The sequence below is a fragment of the Oncorhynchus keta genome, chromosome 29 (genome assembly GCF_023373465.1).
Source record: "Oncorhynchus keta strain PuntledgeMale-10-30-2019 chromosome 29, Oket_V2, whole genome shotgun sequence".
Lineage (NCBI taxonomy): Eukaryota > Metazoa > Chordata > Actinopteri > Salmoniformes > Salmonidae > Oncorhynchus > Oncorhynchus keta.
This window is the reverse complement of record NC_068449.1, coordinates 28,289,850-28,309,726: the sequence shown is the minus strand read 5'-3', so window position 1 is coordinate 28,309,726 and position 19,877 is coordinate 28,289,850. Positions and strand designations below refer to the sequence as shown.

At 43.6% G+C, this 19,877-nt stretch overlaps 1 protein-coding gene across 1 annotated transcript in view; it reads left to right on the top strand.

Moving 5' to 3' along the window:
* The first annotated feature begins 349 nt into the window (after positions 1 to 349).
* meis2a (Meis homeobox 2a) overlaps positions 350 to 19,877 on the top strand; it is a 112,216-nt gene continuing 92,688 nt past the window's right edge. Inside the window, 7 exon segments of the mRNA XM_052486355.1 lie at positions 350 to 1,556; positions 2,110 to 2,339; positions 3,117 to 3,258; positions 3,639 to 3,689; positions 4,352 to 4,402; positions 5,007 to 5,156; positions 13,907 to 14,021. Coding sequence (XP_052342315.1) covers positions 1,545 to 1,556; positions 2,110 to 2,339; positions 3,117 to 3,258; positions 3,639 to 3,689; positions 4,352 to 4,402; positions 5,007 to 5,156; positions 13,907 to 14,021 — 751 coding nt within the window. The 5' untranslated portion in view covers positions 350 to 1,544.

The window sequence follows — 19,877 nt, the reverse complement described above, 5'->3', positions numbered from 1 at the left end:
CTCCTCCTCTAAACTTCAAACTCAAGACATGATTGATGATCTTGGGGAGCTTTGATAATTGACTACTCTGAGGTAAGGCACGGATTTCTATCAAGAGAGGGGATTGGACGAGAGAAACATACAAAATTACTTTCTCTACAAAAGCTTTTTCTTTTTGGAAAAGTTCATTCTGGACTGAGAAGGGGTGCGCCATATCGTTTAATTTGCTAAACAGCCCCGTTCATAATTAGCAGTACGATTAAAAGGTATTACCGAGATATTTCAGACTAGGCACACCGGCTATAACCACAACACAAGATAGATAACAAGTAAGCGTTAACAAGTAAGCGTCATGCTCATAAATTAAACTCAAAACGAATCAGGTATCTTTACAGTGTCATTATAGATGATTTGACTAGAGATCATGTTTTGATTGCGTGACGGATTCTTAGTTTAGAATATTTTTGAGTGAAAACAATAAGTATGAGTGGTGATGTGTGAACAATAGGCTACTTACTGTTCATTATTTATCATATTTATGATGACTTTTTTTGACTCGTGAACGGTACGGGGTGCCACGCGTATTTCTTTCAGACTATTTGCAATAGTGAAACTAGAACAAGTTAGTCGTGCGCCTTGGCTCGGGCATTTCCTACTCTTATTATACAGCGCTATAGGTCCGCGTTGGCATGTATAGGAAAACGCTGCTTCGGATCTAAAAGCAGAGCAGAGTAACACAAATAGGCTACTTCACTTTTTTGCCTCTCACTTATCAGCGAAGGGAATTGCCTGGGAGTGTAGAATCTGTGTTGTTTGGCTCCCCCCGTGAGGAGTTGAAGCCGTCCTCGTGCATACTCTGCATATCACAGGATTTGGTCTCTCCTCTCTTTCTGTAGCTGCTGTAGGACTGGCTATGGCCACCGCTACTTCCGGGTTCCGTCATTTCATTCTCCCGCCGATCAGCGCAGCAAACTGACTCTGTTCTATAAGCAAGCTAGCAGCCAACCTGCCAACACTCGCTGACACTCACTCATCTCAGACCGCGAGATAGACGAAATACCTACGGGGGAAGGAAAGATCTGAATTGCAATCTCTTAATTTCTATTGCTTTTTCTTTTTACAGTAATAATAAAACAAGATAGCAATCCGGAGGCATAAAGAGGACGCGGACTTGCTGGATGAAAACGGGCTGAAAAGATTCATCCTCGCTTGAACATCATCACCAACCATCATTCATTCATTACCTTGACAACCCCTGGCTTTGATTGACAGCTGGAGTGGCAAAAAGCCACGAGACACGACAGTTTAGTTACATGCAGGTTGTTGATGGGCCGATTGTAACCTTCAGTTTGGTGCTTGACCATTTTTTTTATTTTTGGGGGAAAGAGGAAAACAAGAAAAATTGCAAAACTCATCCTGATGCTTCTGCTTGCACTCTACCACATTGGAGAATAGGAGAATTCGCAAAGTTGGTTGAAAAAGGAATCTTACCACTAAATCACTTTCTAACCTGACTGGGATATTAAATATACGACACATCCAGGAGTTTATTGGAGCGCAGCCTGATGGCGCAAAGGGTAGGTTTTAAATCTCCAACACTTACCTATACAAATCCACTCTAGGAGGGCCTCCATATCGCTATCCTCTTGTCAGTGGCGGCTTATTTATAAATTGTTCATATCTAAGCCGTTTTATTTGACATTTTTGCAGTAGGCTACCTTTACTCTTCAAGCGGAGTTAAAGCCTCTGCTTAACCGACGGTCTCCGCAGCATTCGTGGAGCAGTTTTAAAGGGACTCCTAAGTAATTCGGTGTTTTGACAAAGTAACCCACCTTCGGGGATTCAGAACTTTAAAATGTTTTTGGTAATTACAAATACAAACCTTATCAATGTATTCACTTGGTAGTTTAGCCATAGCGATTGCCTTTTCTGCCGAAGCAACAGGAATGGCACAAGGATTTGCTTACTTTTTTCAATTGCTGGTGTAGTAGCCTCGTTTTACTATAGCGCTTTGACTTATAGCCTACTATGACTTCAGTAACATGTTACCTGATAACTAGCCTATATGTACATTTTTGCCACGTTACGCGTGAATTTCTATCCTCTGAGTTTGTTGTTGTTTTATTCCAGTACGATGAGCTGGCCCATTATGGTGGGATGGACGGAGTCGGGGTCCCGGCGTCTATGTACGGAGATCCGCATGCTCCACGGCCGCTACCCCAAGTCCATCACTTGAACCATGGACCACCGCTCCATGGCCAGCACTACGGTGCTCATGCACCCCATCCCAGCGTTATGCCCAACAGCATGGGCTCCGCTGTCAACGATGTTTTAAAGAGGGATAAAGATCAAATCTATGGGTAGGTGGACTATAATTACATACTTTATTTTTTTTATCTATTTTACGCTTTCAGTGTGTTTTGACTTATGGACGTTTTACTTGTTGCAAAAGTTAACCCAGCGTAGGCCTATATGCATTAGCAAGTTTACAAAATGAAGTGTAGTTTAGCTAAAAAATAAAATATTGTCAAAACCTAGAGGTCTATGTTTATCAGTCATCTGATATTATCACAACCTACATTTAAAAAATAATATGGATAACCATTATAGTATACAATTAAAACTAAGCATGTTTTAAATAGAAGGATGCATCTTATTGGCATATTGTAAAAAGGGGATAAACACACACTGCAACGTATGGTTATGGCTACTTGTAAACAATTTGATAGGTCCGAGTTTATATTTGGTATAATTGCCAAAACATTATAATAGTCAGCACTGATGCGTCAGTGTCCGTGCGTAAAATGCATTGGGAAAATATAAGACAAATTATGTAATTTGTAAACAATGCATTTTTGCCATTGATGTGCACATAGCTTATTCATAAAATGTTTACAAAGTAATCTACTTTATGAGAAAATGTGGAGATACGTTTCAAATGTAATCTCAGTCAAAACCTTGGAAAGCATAGTAGTTTAAATTATTCCTGACAAATTCTTCACTATTTACACTCCTTGGGATCTTTAGTTTTACGCACAACTTTAACTTGCTGTGTCGCCGTGTGATTAGCTTGTGTTAAGCCTGTGTGGAGGAGCTGGCTGCCAGTTTGTGCTCAGGCTCTGTTTCCCCTCTTGCAGTCACCCATTATTCCCGCTGCTCGCGTTGGTTTTTGAGAAGTGCGAACTGGCGACGTGCACTCCGAGGGAGCCTGGGGTAGCAGGCGGCGATGTCTGCTCCTCCGACTCCTTCAATGAGGACATCGCAGTCTTTGCCAAACAGGTCACTTTTTATATATATTTTCTAAACACCTAATAGGACTTTCCAAGTGCTCATGGCACACGTATCTTCTTGTTAACTTTTTACACATTTCACTTTTTTGATTTTTAAAGTTAAAGTTGAACATTTGAAAATTAAAAGTGTGTTTGTTAGGTTATATAACTTCGAAGTTAAAACGCAAATAACACTGATAATATTGACTCATTAATGTCTACACAGCATGAAATGCAAACATAATATAACTTTGAATTGTGTTTTATTTATTATACAACATTATTGCACTAAAGTCAAATATATATATATTGGAATGGATTCATGACTAAATGCATTCAACGCCTGTAAGAAGTAGTCGAATTAACCCCACATCTTTGGTGTTATTCTAGGTCCGAGCAGAAAAACCTTTATTTTCATCAAATCCAGAGTTGGACAATTTGGTAAGCACTATGCACGACCGTTTGCTTTTTAATTCCCTTTTTGGTGTAACTATTACTTCTACTTAGCTTGTTTTTGACTCAAACCATGCTCTTGTGTTCTCAGCATCGCAAAGTAAACATGTAAGGATTTGATGCAAAAGCACAACACAGATGTTAGATAGGTTTCTTTGATGTGAACAAGGGGAAGCTCTGAGAGGTCTCGAGTGGCACAGCATTACGGCTGCCTACAGGAGGCCGTGAGGGAAGCCTCTGATTAGGCTAAAAAGCGCTGGGACTCTCACTGGGCGAATCCTGCGCCATGGTCACTCATTGGGAGCAATGGAGCAGGGTTTTTTGCCGTTGAAATCGCTGCCTATGTAGCCCAGATCAATTGGCTCGGTTGACCAAATGTGTCTTGCCTAATTCAGTTGTTAGATCATCTTAACATTTTTACTTTTCAAATGTTAAATGAATAGCGAATGCAGTATCGCACACCACGACAAAATGTGAGAAGCATAACTTTGCTCGAGAACCCCATTGTCTAAAGTTCAAGAAAATGCAGGAGTGTGTTTTTGTTATATGAAGTGAAAATAACTATGCCTTATACTTACCACTCCATTATACATTCATAATTTGAAGACTCCAAAATGTTGATTTTTATTCTTGTTTATTCCTGTTTTCAGATGATACAAGCCATACAAGTATTACGATTTCACCTTTTGGAATTAGAAAAGGTATTTGTTTTATTTTTACAATTCATATTTTTATTGTGTGATTATAGTGTTTGAGACGTGATCCGCATTAGATTCTGCATGTGGCCCTGTATTTACATAACTCGTATAGTAAGTAGCCTAATTTGTAGCACACATGTGAAAGTTAGACAGTTTTTGAATTTAGCTGAAAATGAGTTTAAATTATATGTGATGTCATACATTATTAAGAGAAACATTCATATTCAACTATTAAAATACCGTAATGTTTAATTGTCATAAAGAGACTCATAAAATAATTCCGAGTGATTGGATTGAATTCACACTCTTGGGCCTATACAAATCACTGACCGTATTGATAATGCTTTGGCATTATTGTTATGGTAATATCACAGGTTTGAAGGCTGGAGATTTGGCCTCAACTGGTTATTATATGCCGAGCTTACGCATGGTGTTTATTTTTTTCCGTTCAACTTGTTGCCCTGGTCTCAAGAGAATAATAACAGCTGCAACAATGTGACTATTGTTTCCTTGCGCGGATAATGCCCCTTAATTGTAGGCTAGATATTCTTGGACTGTCTGCACCGTTTCCCTATCCTGACCATTTTTTATTTTCTCCTTGTTCTAGGTGCACGAGCTCTGCGACAATTTTTGCCACCGGTACATCAGTTGTTTGAAAGGAAAAATGCCAATAGATCTAGTTATTGACGAGCGGGATGGAAGCTCGAAGTCAGACCACGAAGAGCTCTCAGGATCTTCGACCAACCTAGCCGATCACGTAAGTAATAAGCTTTTCTATCTTTATAGTCGTTTTATCAGAAAGTTATAGAGGCCTGTTACGGCGTCGTTGTTGTGAGTGCGTGTTGTTTGTTGTTTGTCATATTGAAGTAGACGTTTTCAAATAGTCATTTGAGACATTTTATTGTCGTTAGAAGTTGTTTCAAATGTATTTTACTAACGGTGTAATTTGTTGAATGTTTTACATGGTGTGAACTGTCATTATAGTCACCGTTTAGCCTGTGTTGTGGTATATGTCCTCAGCAGTAGGCCTGTTGGTGCTGTTGCATGCTGCAGATGCATTTGGGAAATCGATATTTTTGGGTCAAAAGTCATTTGTGATACAATGCAGTGAGTTATTGTTTTAGTCTTTTGATTAGGGGCATTCATGTGTGTATAATTACTGTTTGTCTCTGTGTGTGTGTGTGTGTCTGTGTGTGTGTGTGTGCGTGTGCGTGTGCCTTTTGCGCGCGCGCGCGTGTGTGCGTGTGTGTGCGCGCGTGTGTGTGTGTGTGTGATAGAGAGCGTGTGTGTGACAGAAGGCGAGAGTGTGTGCATGTGTGTTTTGTTTTGGGGGGGATATGGATTGTTGGACATTGAATGTGAAAGCGATTAAATGTTGCTCAGAATTACAATAGAATAGCACGTTTTTGGAGTGGACTAATGATTAAAAAAAGCAAGGGCATAATTCCGAGAGACAGTGTAAGAGACTATAATGATTTGGGGCGTGCGTAAAAAAGCTTTCGTATTTTGCAGCAGAAAGGGCGAAAGTGATATTCAGTATGGGCTACCATCAATGTCAAGTTCATAATGTGGTATTAGGCCTACCTCACGACTTGGCAGTGCAGTAATGGCGTTACTTGCTGTTGCTGTTAATGTGTTTAATTGTTTCTTATTGATCGCCCTGTGGTTCTGCTCTGCAGTGACTCTCTCCTCTGCACCCCAATTTTATGGCCTTGAGTTTCCATAATAATGAATTCAATTACATACACCTGAAGTACAGTGCCTTTAAATTTCAAGATTTATCCCGTGCCTTAAACGCGTCCTGTTCGGTGTAAAAACGGGACGCTGCATATAATCGGTGCATTGTATAAAGGCCTAACGTTGATAATTCATTATTGATTTAATATCTGGGATCAGATCTAATATCCCTATTAAATAGGTTGTAGGGATGACGTTTTGGTGAATTCGCGGTGTGTATTTCGTGACAGAGTGACTGGTTTATATCTGAGCAGCACGAGCCCAAGCCTATTAGGAATGAAAGCAGATTTAAGTATTATTCAAAGTCACTGTGCTGCAACTGTTGGGTCTAGCTATAATAGCGGCTGATTCTCTTTGAAAAGACGGCGCATTGTTCAGAGTTGCGCAGTCAGAGTGCAACGCATAAGGTGAATTAAAACACAATTAACACCCGTAGCAAAGTGGGGCCGAGCAGCGGTTAAAAGCTCAACATGGTGGAGCTCCTCTCCAGAATAGGCTAAAGTGTAGAAATGAGGCATTCTGTTGTTTATACTGAAGAGATTAGATAAACTAGCCTGTTTAGTTTCGTGGCAGATGGTTGATATTCAAGCCAATTTCCAATGTTCCCTCGCAATGTTTATCCCTCGCAATGTTTAGACCTATGCAATTGTCATCGGGTCCAGTTGTGAGAAATATTATTTTGATAATTAGGTCATTAAATATGCCAATAAAGAAAATCAGGACCAGCAATAAACAAACGCGAAGGTGCACGACAAGTCATTTATCTTGGGATCGTTCACACTGACCACTTCATTAGTTGTTTTATTTAGGTTGGAGCGATTTCTTTCTTTCTTGTGGCAGCAATGATCATTTTACTACAGCTAATTGTTGGGCACAGCCTTACTAAAGCGGAGGGAGGTTGCGTATGCGTTTCTATATCTTGTTTACTGAGCGACTATAGTGCTGAACTGTATGTAGTGTGATTACAGATGATCTTTATTCAAATGTAAAAAAAAAAAAAAAAAATAGAAAATAAGATGTGCAGTATAAAATAAGATGTAGCGTACACTGTAGCGTGCACGGACTGTTACGTTGTTATAAACGTAACGTGTACTGTGATAGGCTGAGCATATATTTATTGTTGCACTTACATGTATCGACTTTTTAATAATGTAATTTCAGTAATGTGAAATGCAGTGCAAAATATAATTGCTGATATAAAAGTAAAAACAGTATGGCTCAAACTATAGGTCAAGGGTCATGAAGAATACCGGATGCATACAACAGAAGAGTATATATTATAGTGCCCTGTGCTTAACCAGGCCCTAAAACCCTGTAGTTAATGACTATATCCCCCACATTATGCTCACTCATTTCCATATCATATTTTAGTAGTTTGAGTTGTATATGCCTCAAATACGACAAGGAATATAATGAGTGAACACAATATTGAAATCGGTGTATAGCAACACGTGTGTGTAGGCCTACTGTTGGGTTTCTGAGTTGCAGCTACACTTGTTTTGTTTTATTTATTTTACTATTTATTTTGCTTCTGTTTTATTATTCATTTCTATCCTCTCTTCTAGTTGGAGAGGGGAAGGCAATTTGATAGTTAGATATGCTAATTTATTTAGTTAGAATCTCTCACGTCCATTTTTCTTTGCTTTGATATGCATTTTTAATATATAGCCCAGGGCTACATCTCATTTGGTGAAAGTTGGGCTTGCTGGAGATGATGAGGCTCTTCACGGAGACAGCCCGTTGAGCTTGTTTTTCCCCCTCTCCCTTTCCCTCTCTCTCTAACAAGGTATCACGGTCTGACTTCAGTATTCAACGTTTGTCCAGGGGATAAACCTACAATTTTGACAGTTAAGCTTAGGCATTAATTCCGACTGGTTAAGGTAAGGGTTAATGGCTGGGATAGGGGTTACGGTAAGAGTTAAGGTTTGGGATTGAACCCCCGATCCTCGGAGCCAGAGCACGCAAGCCTACTAGATGGTAATAGGTGCTCACGTTGCCCCCAGTGGACGGTAATTGAAGGCATCTCCCAACGTCCTGGGGACCAGGACAAACGTCAAATACTGAAGTCGATCTGATGTGACCTGGCTGCTCTCCCTCTCTAGCCCCCTCAATTCTCTACCTGACAGTAGACCCTAATAAGTGCTCTGTTATTTACACTTCAACGCTGTATTGTCAGAGCTGATTGGATTATACCATTGTCAGAGGGAGCCTTTTATGGCACTGTTGATTTCTTACGTTGGATTTCTATGACTATTGCTGTACTCGCATGTCTTTTAATGAATGAAATGACATTTCTGCCTTCTCTGTGCTACATCCAATTAAGGCACCAAATAGTCTAGAAATAATGGTTGCGGAATATGATCTGTTCTAATGAATTTGTTCTTTGTGCCTCCTCGTGTCTATTGTACAGCCTTCTTCCACCAAGCTGTACATATTGGCCAAGATTTGATTTATCCCCCAACACATGCGCATGCTGTTTACATCTTTTTTTTGCGACTTGTGCATAGTCTGTTATGAAGAAATATTGTGGGATTTGAGTTTTCTGCCACTCTCGGTTTTTCACTCAACGCTTGAGGGCTGTTGGTTGTAGTTCCCACAAAGGTTACGCAGGTTATCCTAGCACTGCACGGCCAGAGAGAAAACACTAGTGTTTACATTTGGTTCTCTGGTAAAGGCTTGGGCCGTAAAAACCCATTGATCCGATGGAATGACGATGACAAGGAATCAAACCGATAATATGACATCTTGCACAACGTACAATGGCGTTTGTTGTTGTCATTGGACATGTAATGTATGTCCTGTTTCTTTATGTTCCTATGCTTAGCACTACACGCGCTTTGCTCCATAATCATACACTCTGCCTCCCTGTGTTGGCCTTACGTCTAGCCTCCGGGGCTTCCGGTGCTGTCGAACCATGGAATTTCTCCATTTTGGAAGATGTTCTAATTTAACTAGCACTAGCTCTCGCCGACCGAACTGTCTCTGTTTGGATCCCCCGTCAAAATAATATGTAGTTGAGTGGCCTGACTGCACCGTTCCAGACAATTGTTTTGTGATGGTAGAACGTCTGGGCCGACGTTTCCTATTTGATTTGTGTTCAGATGCAGGGGCCTGTTGGCAGGCATGTCTAATCAATATGGGTAGTAAGGGAGAGAAATACACACAATCCCTACTCGCCCGTCGCTCCCTCCTAGCTCCCTCCCTCCTAGCTCCCTCCCTCCTAACTCCGTGCAATGGACGCCGGTGCAACCTTTACAACTGAGCCGGGGATGAAAACGTTTCAAAAGCTGTAGTACTATTAGTTGTCAGATGATTTGCATTTTACACCTATTGCACCATGCATATTCATAATGACTACTGCCCAGGGGTGTGTATTCGCAATACCTTTTCTTGTTGTTTTGTCATTTGAAATATTTGAGCTGTATTCTAAGATGCTGTTTGTTATCTGTGGTCGAGATGTCTTTTTGAATCAATCAGTTGTTCAGATTGACGAGTAATGTTCTCGTGTTGGTATGAGTCGATGTCGTTAATCACATAGCATTCAATGGAGTGGAATCCCGTTCTTATCTGTGCCTTCTGATAGAATGATTGCACATGTAATGTGCCATTCAGTGGAATGAGACTTATTTCGCCCTGAAGTAAATCCCCCACCATACACTCTGGCAGTCACCCAGGCCTCTCTTAAAACACACAACAGTGAATTATTAGTTACTTAATTCATGTTTCCTTTCTATTCTCAAAGGATAAATGTGGGTCTTGTAAAAAATGCTCAGTTGTTCAGCAGAAGAGTACCTTCACGTTTAACATCTTTCTTTGGCGTGTCTCTATAATTACGTGTAAAAATCGTCCAAAATGTCCGAGGACTTTTAACTGCTTACGAGGGGTGGCAAGATGCGTCTTGAAATGTCAGCCGGCTATGATGAATGAATCTGTATGTTTCTAGTGTGTCAGCATTATGGGACATGTTCAGCACAGGAGCCTCCCAGGCCGAGCCGTTGAAGGCACTGTTGTTAGAGACTACACTATACACCAGTGTAGTCCCCCTGAATCACTCTGCATTATTTTCTTCTTCAAACCCCCTCCCCCTTAGGTATCTTGGGAATTTGAACAAAATTCAATGACAGCGCTAAATCAATTTGATTTGAAATTCCAAGGGGGGAAAAGCAGGTGAAATTGCTGCGATGGGCATGTCAGACGTGTGTACATGAGACAAGGAGGAGAACAGGAGCGGAGGAGTGAGTTGTTCTCCTGTGGACCTGATGCACTACAAGCCTCTCCCCCATATTGTCTCCTGCTTTTATATTAATTACAACTTGCATTATCAGCTGTGAGACGCTAACCCCAGCAAATAGAAAAGTCAGCCCCGGGAGACCAGGCTTGCCTTGTATCTTATTTTCCATCTCGTCTATCTATTGTGCTGCCTGCCTGTCTGTCTGTCTGTCTGCCTGTCTGTCTTGCCTGCGCTGTGTGTTGTGTTGTGTTTGCTCGTTGCTGCTCTCGTCTCTCCTCCTGGTAACAGTGCTCTTTTAACACAATTAGAGAAGAGCATGGAGTGAACCATGTTTTGACTCGTAATTATGCCAAGCTACATGGGAGTAGTCACATGACGTGGTGCTGCTGGCTTTTTCTTCTTCTTGGTTTTTAGATTGATGAAGGAAGACCCTTTTCGGCGACGTAGGTTTTTTTTCTCCCTCCACCTTGTTTGAAGTGTAATGGACTCAAACACCCTTCCTACCTCAGAAAGGTTAACCTTGTTGAGTGTGGAAAGTTAATGCCGGTGTTGTGATAATATAATATAATAATAATATATGCCATTTAGCAGACGCTTTTATCCAAAGCGACTTACAGTCATGTGTGCATACATTCTACGTATGGGTGGTCCCGGGAATCGAACCCACTACCCTGGCATTACAAGCGCCATGCTCTACCAACTGTGCTACAGTTGTGCGAGAGCGGTTATTGGAGAGAGGTGAGCGACAGATATGCACACTGAGGCGTCTGTTTGACCAAATGAAAACATCAGCATATGATTGGCCCTACATAATAATCTTACCGTTGTTTGGTCTTTGCTTATGTTACTGTGACCAACTAGGCTTAGTTTAGTCCAGGCCTAGATCCCTGGCCAAGCTTCCATTTACTGTACTTCTGGCTAGAAATTCCCTGCCAAATATCACTCCCTTTAACACCATTAGCTAAGGTGTCTCTGATTTTAATTTAGTACCCGAGCCATTAAAAATGACACATTACTGTGCAATGATAGCTAAATGAAGTCCTATCGATTCAGCCGTTGCATTAAATCCATGTGGTTCCCTGGCATAGCTGGCCCTCAGACGAGAAGTTGACCTGGTTGGCTGCAGTGTTGTGGATGTGAAGAGAAAAAGAGAAAGATAGAGAGAGAGAGGGAGTTAGTTAGCGTACTGTAATGTATAGTAGCTTTCTAGGCCAGTCTGGCCGGCAATGGGTGTTTCAGTGTCAGGAAGTGGAACCCAGTCATTTTCTTCCCTTAGAACAACAAGAGGCCATTTGGAGTCTGGCTCTGGCTAAATACATCATACACTGCCTGGGATTCTTGACGCCTTTTTCCCTCTCTCTCTCTCTCTCTCTTTTTTATTTGCTCGGAGACTTAATTAAAGAGTTATGAGATGTCTAACATTAGTGATGTTACTCTCTATGTAAAAAAATATACCGATACTTGTAAACGAAGGCTCTTGGACACATCAAAGCCCATCTCAGCCCATATATCTGATCAATAGCCCAGGTAAGCAGTAGATCCCAATCATCCGTCCACTCTTAATTAAGTAGGGACGTTCTTCTTTTCCACTCCCTTGTTCAGAAGGCCTAAAATCCATGGGGGGCTATTGTTCGGTCCGGCCTGCCTTATTCCCCCCCACCTCCTCTCCTCTTCTGGGTAATTCTCCCAGTTCTTTATCTGATTGCCATCCGGTGAACAGCTGACGCTGAGAGGGGTTGTAGTGGAGCGCTGTGGCTGGGGCTGAAGGGCCTGCGTCTGTCTGCTGTTTGCCGCCCCGCTCTGAGCTGTTTGAGAACACAGCCTTCCTCCCTGAAAACGTACCAGATAAAAGGAGGGCTGCTGAGCTGAGGCACAGCTGGAGCAGGAGCACATAAGGACCAGGCACCCAAGGGAACCGGCGAGCCAGTCAGCGAACCGCTCTGTGCTGCTGTCTCATAGCCTCTCCCCGTGAACTCCTCTCCAGGCCCTCCCCTGTCTGTCCTCCCCCAGAACAGCTCACTCAAACTGGGACAGCCTCACTAGCAGGCGAAAGTTCAGCGCGAACGCTACCGATCTGAGGCAGAATGGTAAAAAAACGGGCTCTTTTGAAATATCTCTGTGCCATGTATTCCCCTCCCACTTTTCATATATGTATGTGTGTTTGTGTGTTTGAGACTGAAAAAAAGCAAGCGGGGAGAAGTGGGATGAGGTTTGTGGGAAGCCTTGGTGCAGGCCTGTGTTTGTTTGACTTGGGCTCCTGTCAAGGGGCTGCTTTTCCAGGCCCCCAGACAACGTTGGGCCAGCATTCGCCAACATTTTGTCATCGCGTTCAGGTGATGAGTTATATTTGAATAGGCTACCCTGTGTGTTTGTGTGTGTGTGTGTGTGTGTGTGTGACTCATGTGTCTGTTTGTGCTGTGTGTCTCACAGTCTGTCTCTCTGTGGTGTGAATGACAGAGGAAATTCCCCCTTCTAGCCTGCCTTCGTGTGGCACTGATAAAGCCTTTCCTGTACAGTACTGTAGAATTCCTGTTTCCCGGTCCGGACCTGCAGGGACCTGGGAAAGACCAGGAGAGAGAGAGGAAGGAGAGAGAGGAAGGAGAGAGAGAAAGGAAAAACTCTACTTATGAGCTCTATATTTTTCTGTAAAAACTATTACTGGACCAGTATTTGAGCCAGTTTATTCTGTAGGAGTGCTCTGTACTTTCTCTGAATGTGTGTGTGTGTGTGTGTGTGTGTGTGTGTGTGTGTGTGTGTGTGTGTGTGTGTGTGTGTGTGTGTGTGTGTGTGTGTGTGTGCGTGCGTGCGTGCGTGCGTGCGTGCGTGCGTGCGTGCGTGTGTGTAGGGGCGTGTGTATGTTTGCATTTTTGGCAGATTAGAGGGAGAATCACTGTCATATCTTATTTTCATTTCTGACAGTGCTAATGATGAATAGCTCTTGTGGTGTATTTAGGCTTCTTACCTCGATATTTCTCACTTGACACGGAAGTCTCAATTGGTTACGGTATAAACTAACTCCACGGCGCCCGGCCATATGTGTTGAGACAATTCTTCAGCGAGCGCCCTGCCTGCAGCGTTCAGAATCAGACGGCACATTAACCGTCGTCGCTGTGTTGTGTGCTCTTATGTATTCATGAAACTGTGTGATTGCAGAGTTGAGACTTTTAGTGCCAGACGGTTTATTAATGCACTAAGCTTTTTTCTTTTCGGCCTTTGATTGTAGTGGCATTGTTGATTGTGTGTGAGGGGCAAAATGAGTGGAACTCTTTGCTTGCCCAGAAAATGTAAGCAGTCCAAGAGATCCTCACTGCACTGTAGACTCTTACAGATGTCACTCTCATGTTTCCAACATACTCATGTGGTCTCCCTTTCTCTCTCTCTCTCTCTCTCTCTCTCTCTCTCTCTCTCTCTCTCTCTCTCTCTCTCTCTCTCTCTCTCTCTCTCTCCACTCCTGGTTTGCGGTTTGGATGGGGAATGCGGACGGATGAATCCTTCTCTCTTTCTCTCTCTCTCTCTCTCTTTTTGTAAAACCCATGCAGAACCCAGCTTCCTGGAGAGACCACGATGACGCCACCTCCACACACTCGGCCGGCACGCCAGGGCCCTCCAGTGGGGGCCACGCTTCACAGAGCGGCGACAACAGCAGCGAACTAGGTGAGCCAGCACACACACACACACCCCCACACATACACACATAGAGGCATGCACATGCACACACACTCATACAAGCACACATGTAACATAATATTTGAAAGACTTGCCAACACACTACTTTTGGAGACGATCAAATTTACAATTACTGCTCATTAGAAATGGTGTTAAAGTGTTAATATTCTCTCACTTGCACACACACACACACACACACACACACACACACACACACACACACACACACACACACACACACACACACACACACACACACACACACACACACACACACACACACACACACACACACACACACACACACACACACACACACAGACACACAGAGCAGCATATTAACTGCTGTAAACTGTAGCTATTTAGAAGTAGAGTGCTAAGAAAGCTGGTGGTTAATAGGATATTTCTGCCAGTTCTCACTAGCATTTAAAACATATTAACTTTGCTAGCTCTACTTGCCCAATTATAGCTCAGAACAGCTTGTGCTTTTTATAGTCTGGACTGCCAGCCTGCCTATCATAATGCATACATTCTATTACAGTTATCATTTTTTTATTTTTTTATTTCACCTTTATTTGACCAGGTAGGCTAGTTGAGAACAAGTTCTCATTTACAACTGCGACCTGGCCAAGATAAAGCAAAGCAGGGCGACACAAACAACAACACAGTTACACATAGAATAAACAAACATACAGTTAATAACACAATAGAACATGTCTATATGCCAGTGTGTGCAAATGAGGTAGAATAATGGAGGAAAGGCAATAAATAGGCCATAGTGGCGAAATAATTACAATTTAGCAATTAAACACTGGAGTGATATATGTGCAGAAGATGTGCAAGTAGAGATACTGGGGTGCAAAGGAGAGGGAAAAAAATAACAGTATGGGGATGAGGTAGTTGGATGGGCTATTTACAGATAGGCTATGTACAGGTGCAGTGATCTGTGAGCTGTTCTGACAGCTGGTACTTACATTTAGTGAGGGAGATATGAGTCTCCAGCTTAAGTGATTTTTGCAATTTGTTCCAGTCATTGGCAGCAGAGAACTGTAAAGAAAGGCGGCCAAAGGAGGAATTGGCTTTGGGGGTGACCAGTGAAATATACCTGCTGGAGCGGGTGCTATGGGTGGGTGCTGCTGTGGTGACCAGTGAGCTGAGATATGGCAGGGCATTACCTAGCAAAGACTTATAGATGACTTGGAGCCAGTGGGTTTGGCGACGAATATGAAGCGAGGGCCAGCCAATAATGCAAGTCATGTCTGTGAGTCTGCATTTTGGATAGTTAAACTGTTTAGATCTTCTTGTATTCACATTTTGTTGAACTATTGAAACACAGGCATCAACACAATGCATCAACACCAAAACAGAACAAACTTAAGTGATCTAACTCTGTTATCTTACTAGTGTCTTTGCTGAGACAACCGTGTTGATTAGCCATTAGCCTTTCCTTTCTTGTACTGCCCTTGTTTTCAGTGTTCTCTGTTGCAGTCAGATCTCCTTTCACTGGCGGCAGTGTGTGTGTGTGTGTATGTGTGCACGAGTGTGTGTTATTGTTTGTGTCCATTTCCATTCGTGGGTTTACATGGTGTTTCATCACACCACACACACACACTCTTCTCTCTCTCACAGTCTGTCTCCACAAGACGCCAGACGCTTGTCATGTCCAATCATGGCTATCGTTTTGCCAATAGGCAATAAAATGCATCGATGGTGTGTGTGTTTCTGTTCTGTGGTTGTGCTGGTTTAATCATAGAGTCTGTCTGAGTCTGTGGGCCTGTTGGAGTGGCTGTGCTGCTGAACCATTACTGACCACAGAGACACTCCTAGAGGTGGGCCTGTGGTGGTCCCGTGTCAGGACTAGTTGCATTACAGGCAGCTGTCTGGCTGAGCGGAAGGGGCTTGACAGTGACAGTAACTCCGGCTCACGAGGTGCACTGCAAATTAGCAAGGTGGAAAGTAGCTCTAAGATTTAGCTCAAAGATTTAACCCACATTTAACCCATTCATTTACCCCATTTAGAAGTAGGTGTAGGTACATCTGTCAAATGACTTTTCCGTTATATTCAGGTTTATTTTATATTTATTGTTTGTCATTCCTGCAAAGCTAGTAGTAGAAGGGACTAAGCGATGCAGAAAAGAGGTTTGCACAAGGGGGAAAGGGAGAGAGCAGAGAAAGTAGAGAGAGCAGAGAGAGCAGAGCGAGTAGAGAGAGTAGAGAGCAGAGAGAGTAGTCAGCAGAGAGAGTAGGAGAGCAGAGAGAGTAGGAGAGCAGAGAGAGTAGAGAGCAGAGAGAGTAGAGAGCAGAGAGAGTAGAGAGCAGAGAGAGTAGAGAGCAGAGAGAGTAGGGGAGCTGAGAGAATACAGAGAGTAGAGAGCAGAGAGAGTAGAGAGCAGAGAGAGTAGGGGAGCAGAGAGAACAGAGAGAGTAGAGAGCAGAGAGAGTAGTCAGCAGAGAGAACAGAGAGAGTAGAGAGCAGAGAGAGTAGAGAGAGCAGAGAGAGCAGAGAGCAGAGAGAGTAGAGAACAGAGAGAGTAGAGAGAATAGAGAGAGTAGAGAACAGAGAGAGTAGGGGAGCAGAGAGAACAGAGAGAGTAGAGAACAGAGAGAGTAGTCAGCAGAGAGTAGAGAACAGAGAGAGTAGAGAGAATAGAGAGAGTAGAGAACAGAGAGAGTAGGGAAGCAGAGAACAGAGAGAGTAGAGAACAGAGAGAGTAGTCAGCAGAGAGAGTAGAGAACAGAGAGAGTAGAGAGAATAGAGAGAGTAGAGAACAGAGAGAGTAGGGGAGCAGAGAGAACAGAGTAGAGAACAGAGAGAGTAGTCAGCAGAGAGAGTAGAGAACAGAGAGAGTAGAGAGAATAGAGAGAGTAGAGAACAGAGAGAGTAGGGGAGCAGAGAGAACAGAGAGAGTAGAGAACAGAGAGAGTAGTCAGCAGAGAGAGTAGAGAACAGAGAGAGTAGAGAGAATAGAGAGAGTAGAGAACAGAGAGAGTAGGGGAGCAGAGAGAACAGAGAGAGTAGAGAACAGAGAGAGTAGTCAGCAGAGAGAGTAGAGAACAGAGAGAGTAGAGAGAATAGAGAGAGTAGAGAACAGAGAGAGTAGGGGAGCAGAGAGAACAGAGAGAGTAGAGAACAGAGAGAGTAGTCAGCAGAGAGAGTAGAGAACAGAGAGAGTAGAGAGAATAGAGAGAGTAGAGAACAGAGAGAGTAGGGGAGCAGAGAGAACAGAGAGAGTAGAGAACAGAGAGAGTAGTCAGCAGAGAGAGTAGAGAACAGAGAGAGTAGAGAGAACAGAGAGAGTAGTCAGCAGAGAGAACAGAGAAAGTAGAGAGAATAGAGAGTAGAGAACAGAGAGAGTAGGGGAGCAGAGAGAATAGAGAGAGTAGAGAGAATAGAGAGAGTAGAGAACAGAGAGAGTAGGGGAGCAGAGAGAACAGAGAGAGTAGAGAACAGAGAGAGTAGAGAACAGAGAGAGTAGAGAGAATAGAGAGAGTAGGGGAGCAGAGAGAGTAGAGAGAGCAGAGAGAGTAGGGGAGCAGAGAGAGTAGGGGAGCAGAGAGAGTAGAGAGAGTAGTCAGCAGAGAGAGCAGAGAGAGTAGTCAGCAGAGAGAGCAGAGAGAGTAGAGAGCAGATAGAGTAGAGAGAGTAGAGAGAATAGAGAGAGTAGGGGAGCAGAGAGAGTATAGAGAATAGAGGAGTAGAGAGAGCAGAGAGAGCAGAGAGAGCAGAGAGAGTAGAGAGCAGAGAGAGTAGTCAGCAGAGAGAGTAGAGAGAGTAGAGAGAATAGAGAGAGTAGGGGAGCAGAGAGAGTATAGAGAATAGAGGAGTAGAGAGAGCAGAGAGAGCAGAGAGAGCAGAGAGAGAGCAGAGAGAGGAGAGAGAGCAGAGAGAGCAGAGAGAGCAGAGAGAGCAGAGAGAGTAGAGAGAGTAGGGGGAGCAGAGAGAGTAGAGAGAATAGAGGAGCAGAGAGAGCAGAGAGAGCAGAGAGAGCGAGAGAGCAGAGAGAGCAGAGAGAGTAGAGAGAATAGAGGAGCAGAGAGAGTAAAGAGAGCAGAGAGAGCAGAGAGAGTAGAGAGCAGAGAGAGTAGGGGAGCAGAGAGAGCAGAGAGAATAGAGAGAACAGAGAGCAGAGAGAGTAGGGGAGCAGAGAGAGCAGAGAGAGTAGAGAGAGCAGAGAGAGCAGAGAGAGTAGGGGAGCAGAGAGAGTAGAGAGCAGAGAGAGCAGAGAGAGTAGAGAGAGTAGAGAGAGCAGAGAGAGCAGAGAGAGTAGGGGAGCAGAGAGAGTAGAGAGTAGAGAGCAGAGAGAGCAGAGAGAGTAGAGAGAGCAGAGAGAGTAGGGGAGTAGAGAGCAGAGAGAGCAGAGAGAGTAGAGAGAGCAGGGGAGTAGAGAGAGTAGGGGAGCACAGAGAGCAGAGAGAGTAGGGGAGCAGAGAGAGTACAGAGAGTAGAGAGAGCAGAGAGACAGAGATAGTACAGAGCATAGTAGGGGAGCAGAGAGAGTAGGGGAGCAGAGAGAGAGGGGAGCAGAGAGAGCAGAGAGAGTACAGAGAGAGTAGAGAGAGCAGGGAGTAGAGGGAGAGCAGGGGAGCAGAGAGAGTAGGGGAGCAGAGAGAGTACAGAGAGTAGAGAGAGCAGAGAGAGTACAGAGATAGTAGGGGAGCAGAGAGAGTAGGGGAGCAGAGAGAGCAGAGAGAGTACAGAGAGAGTAGAGAGAACAGGGGAGTAGAGAAATGCACTGCCTATTGATTATTTTACACACATAAGTACAAGTGACCTGTAATCCACAGAGCACTTATCGACTCCTCTGCACCGGATCCAGTAACAGCTGATCAATATAGGCAAAGACAGTTACTGTACGACGCGGAGCAGGAGACCGAGGAGGACCCTGTAGGACCTGGGCCTCCCTGCCCAAGATTAAAAGAGCCTAAATCATGTACACAGCTTCAGCTCAAAGCCCTGGGTTAAAAAGCCCTTCAAACTCAAGGAAAAGATAGAGGAGAGGGATAGAGCAAAAGAAAGAGAAATGTGGAGAAAAAAAGAGATTTGGGAAAATGAGTTGAGAGAGGAAATCAAGACAGAGAGAAAAAACGAGTGTGAATGAGAAAAAAGAAGAGAGAAAGGAGAGAGAGAGGGGGCCGCTGATTTAATGGTCTAATGAGGCCGTTCTCCAGCCAGTTGTTTTGTGTGAGGCGCGCTCTGACCTTTCGCTTCGCTCAGGAGCCCAGCCGCCTCATTTTTCACATTCTTGCAATTACGTTAACGCTTGAAGCTCTCCCTGACTCCCGACTCTGACCCTTCCACTCTGACAGAGTCCCCACTCCTATCCACTCCACTTCACGCATGGCCAGGCTTCCCATCTCAACCATATTTCCACATGAGAAAAATACACTCTTTAGTCGGAACACTTAAGCCCACAGTGAAAGAGCTAAACGTGTGCCTTACTTGGTTAATGAGGTATTTAACAGGTTAGCCTCTGTTAAAAGGGGTGGAGGTTAGTTGAGGTAAAAAAAGAATGAGGGGAGGGAGAGGGGTATAAGGAGAGAGAGAGAGAGAGAGAGAGTCAGGGAGGCGGAAGGAAAGACAAGAGCTCCAGTTCAATCCTTTGGGTTCTGTGAGAAAACAAAACAAAACAGACTTTTTCTGCAAACCCCTTTAAAAGGTGTGTGGGGCTTAAATATCCCTCAATTTATTTTAAAGGAGAAGTCTTAAGGACACCCTTTTGGGTCTTGTGCTTCCCAGCGTGTGTTTGTAATGTTCCTGATTATATAAGATCTACACAGGGGGTCTCTGACCATGGCTGAGGGGATGTGTTGGCGAGTGTGAATTCTCCTCTTGTTTTCCTCCTC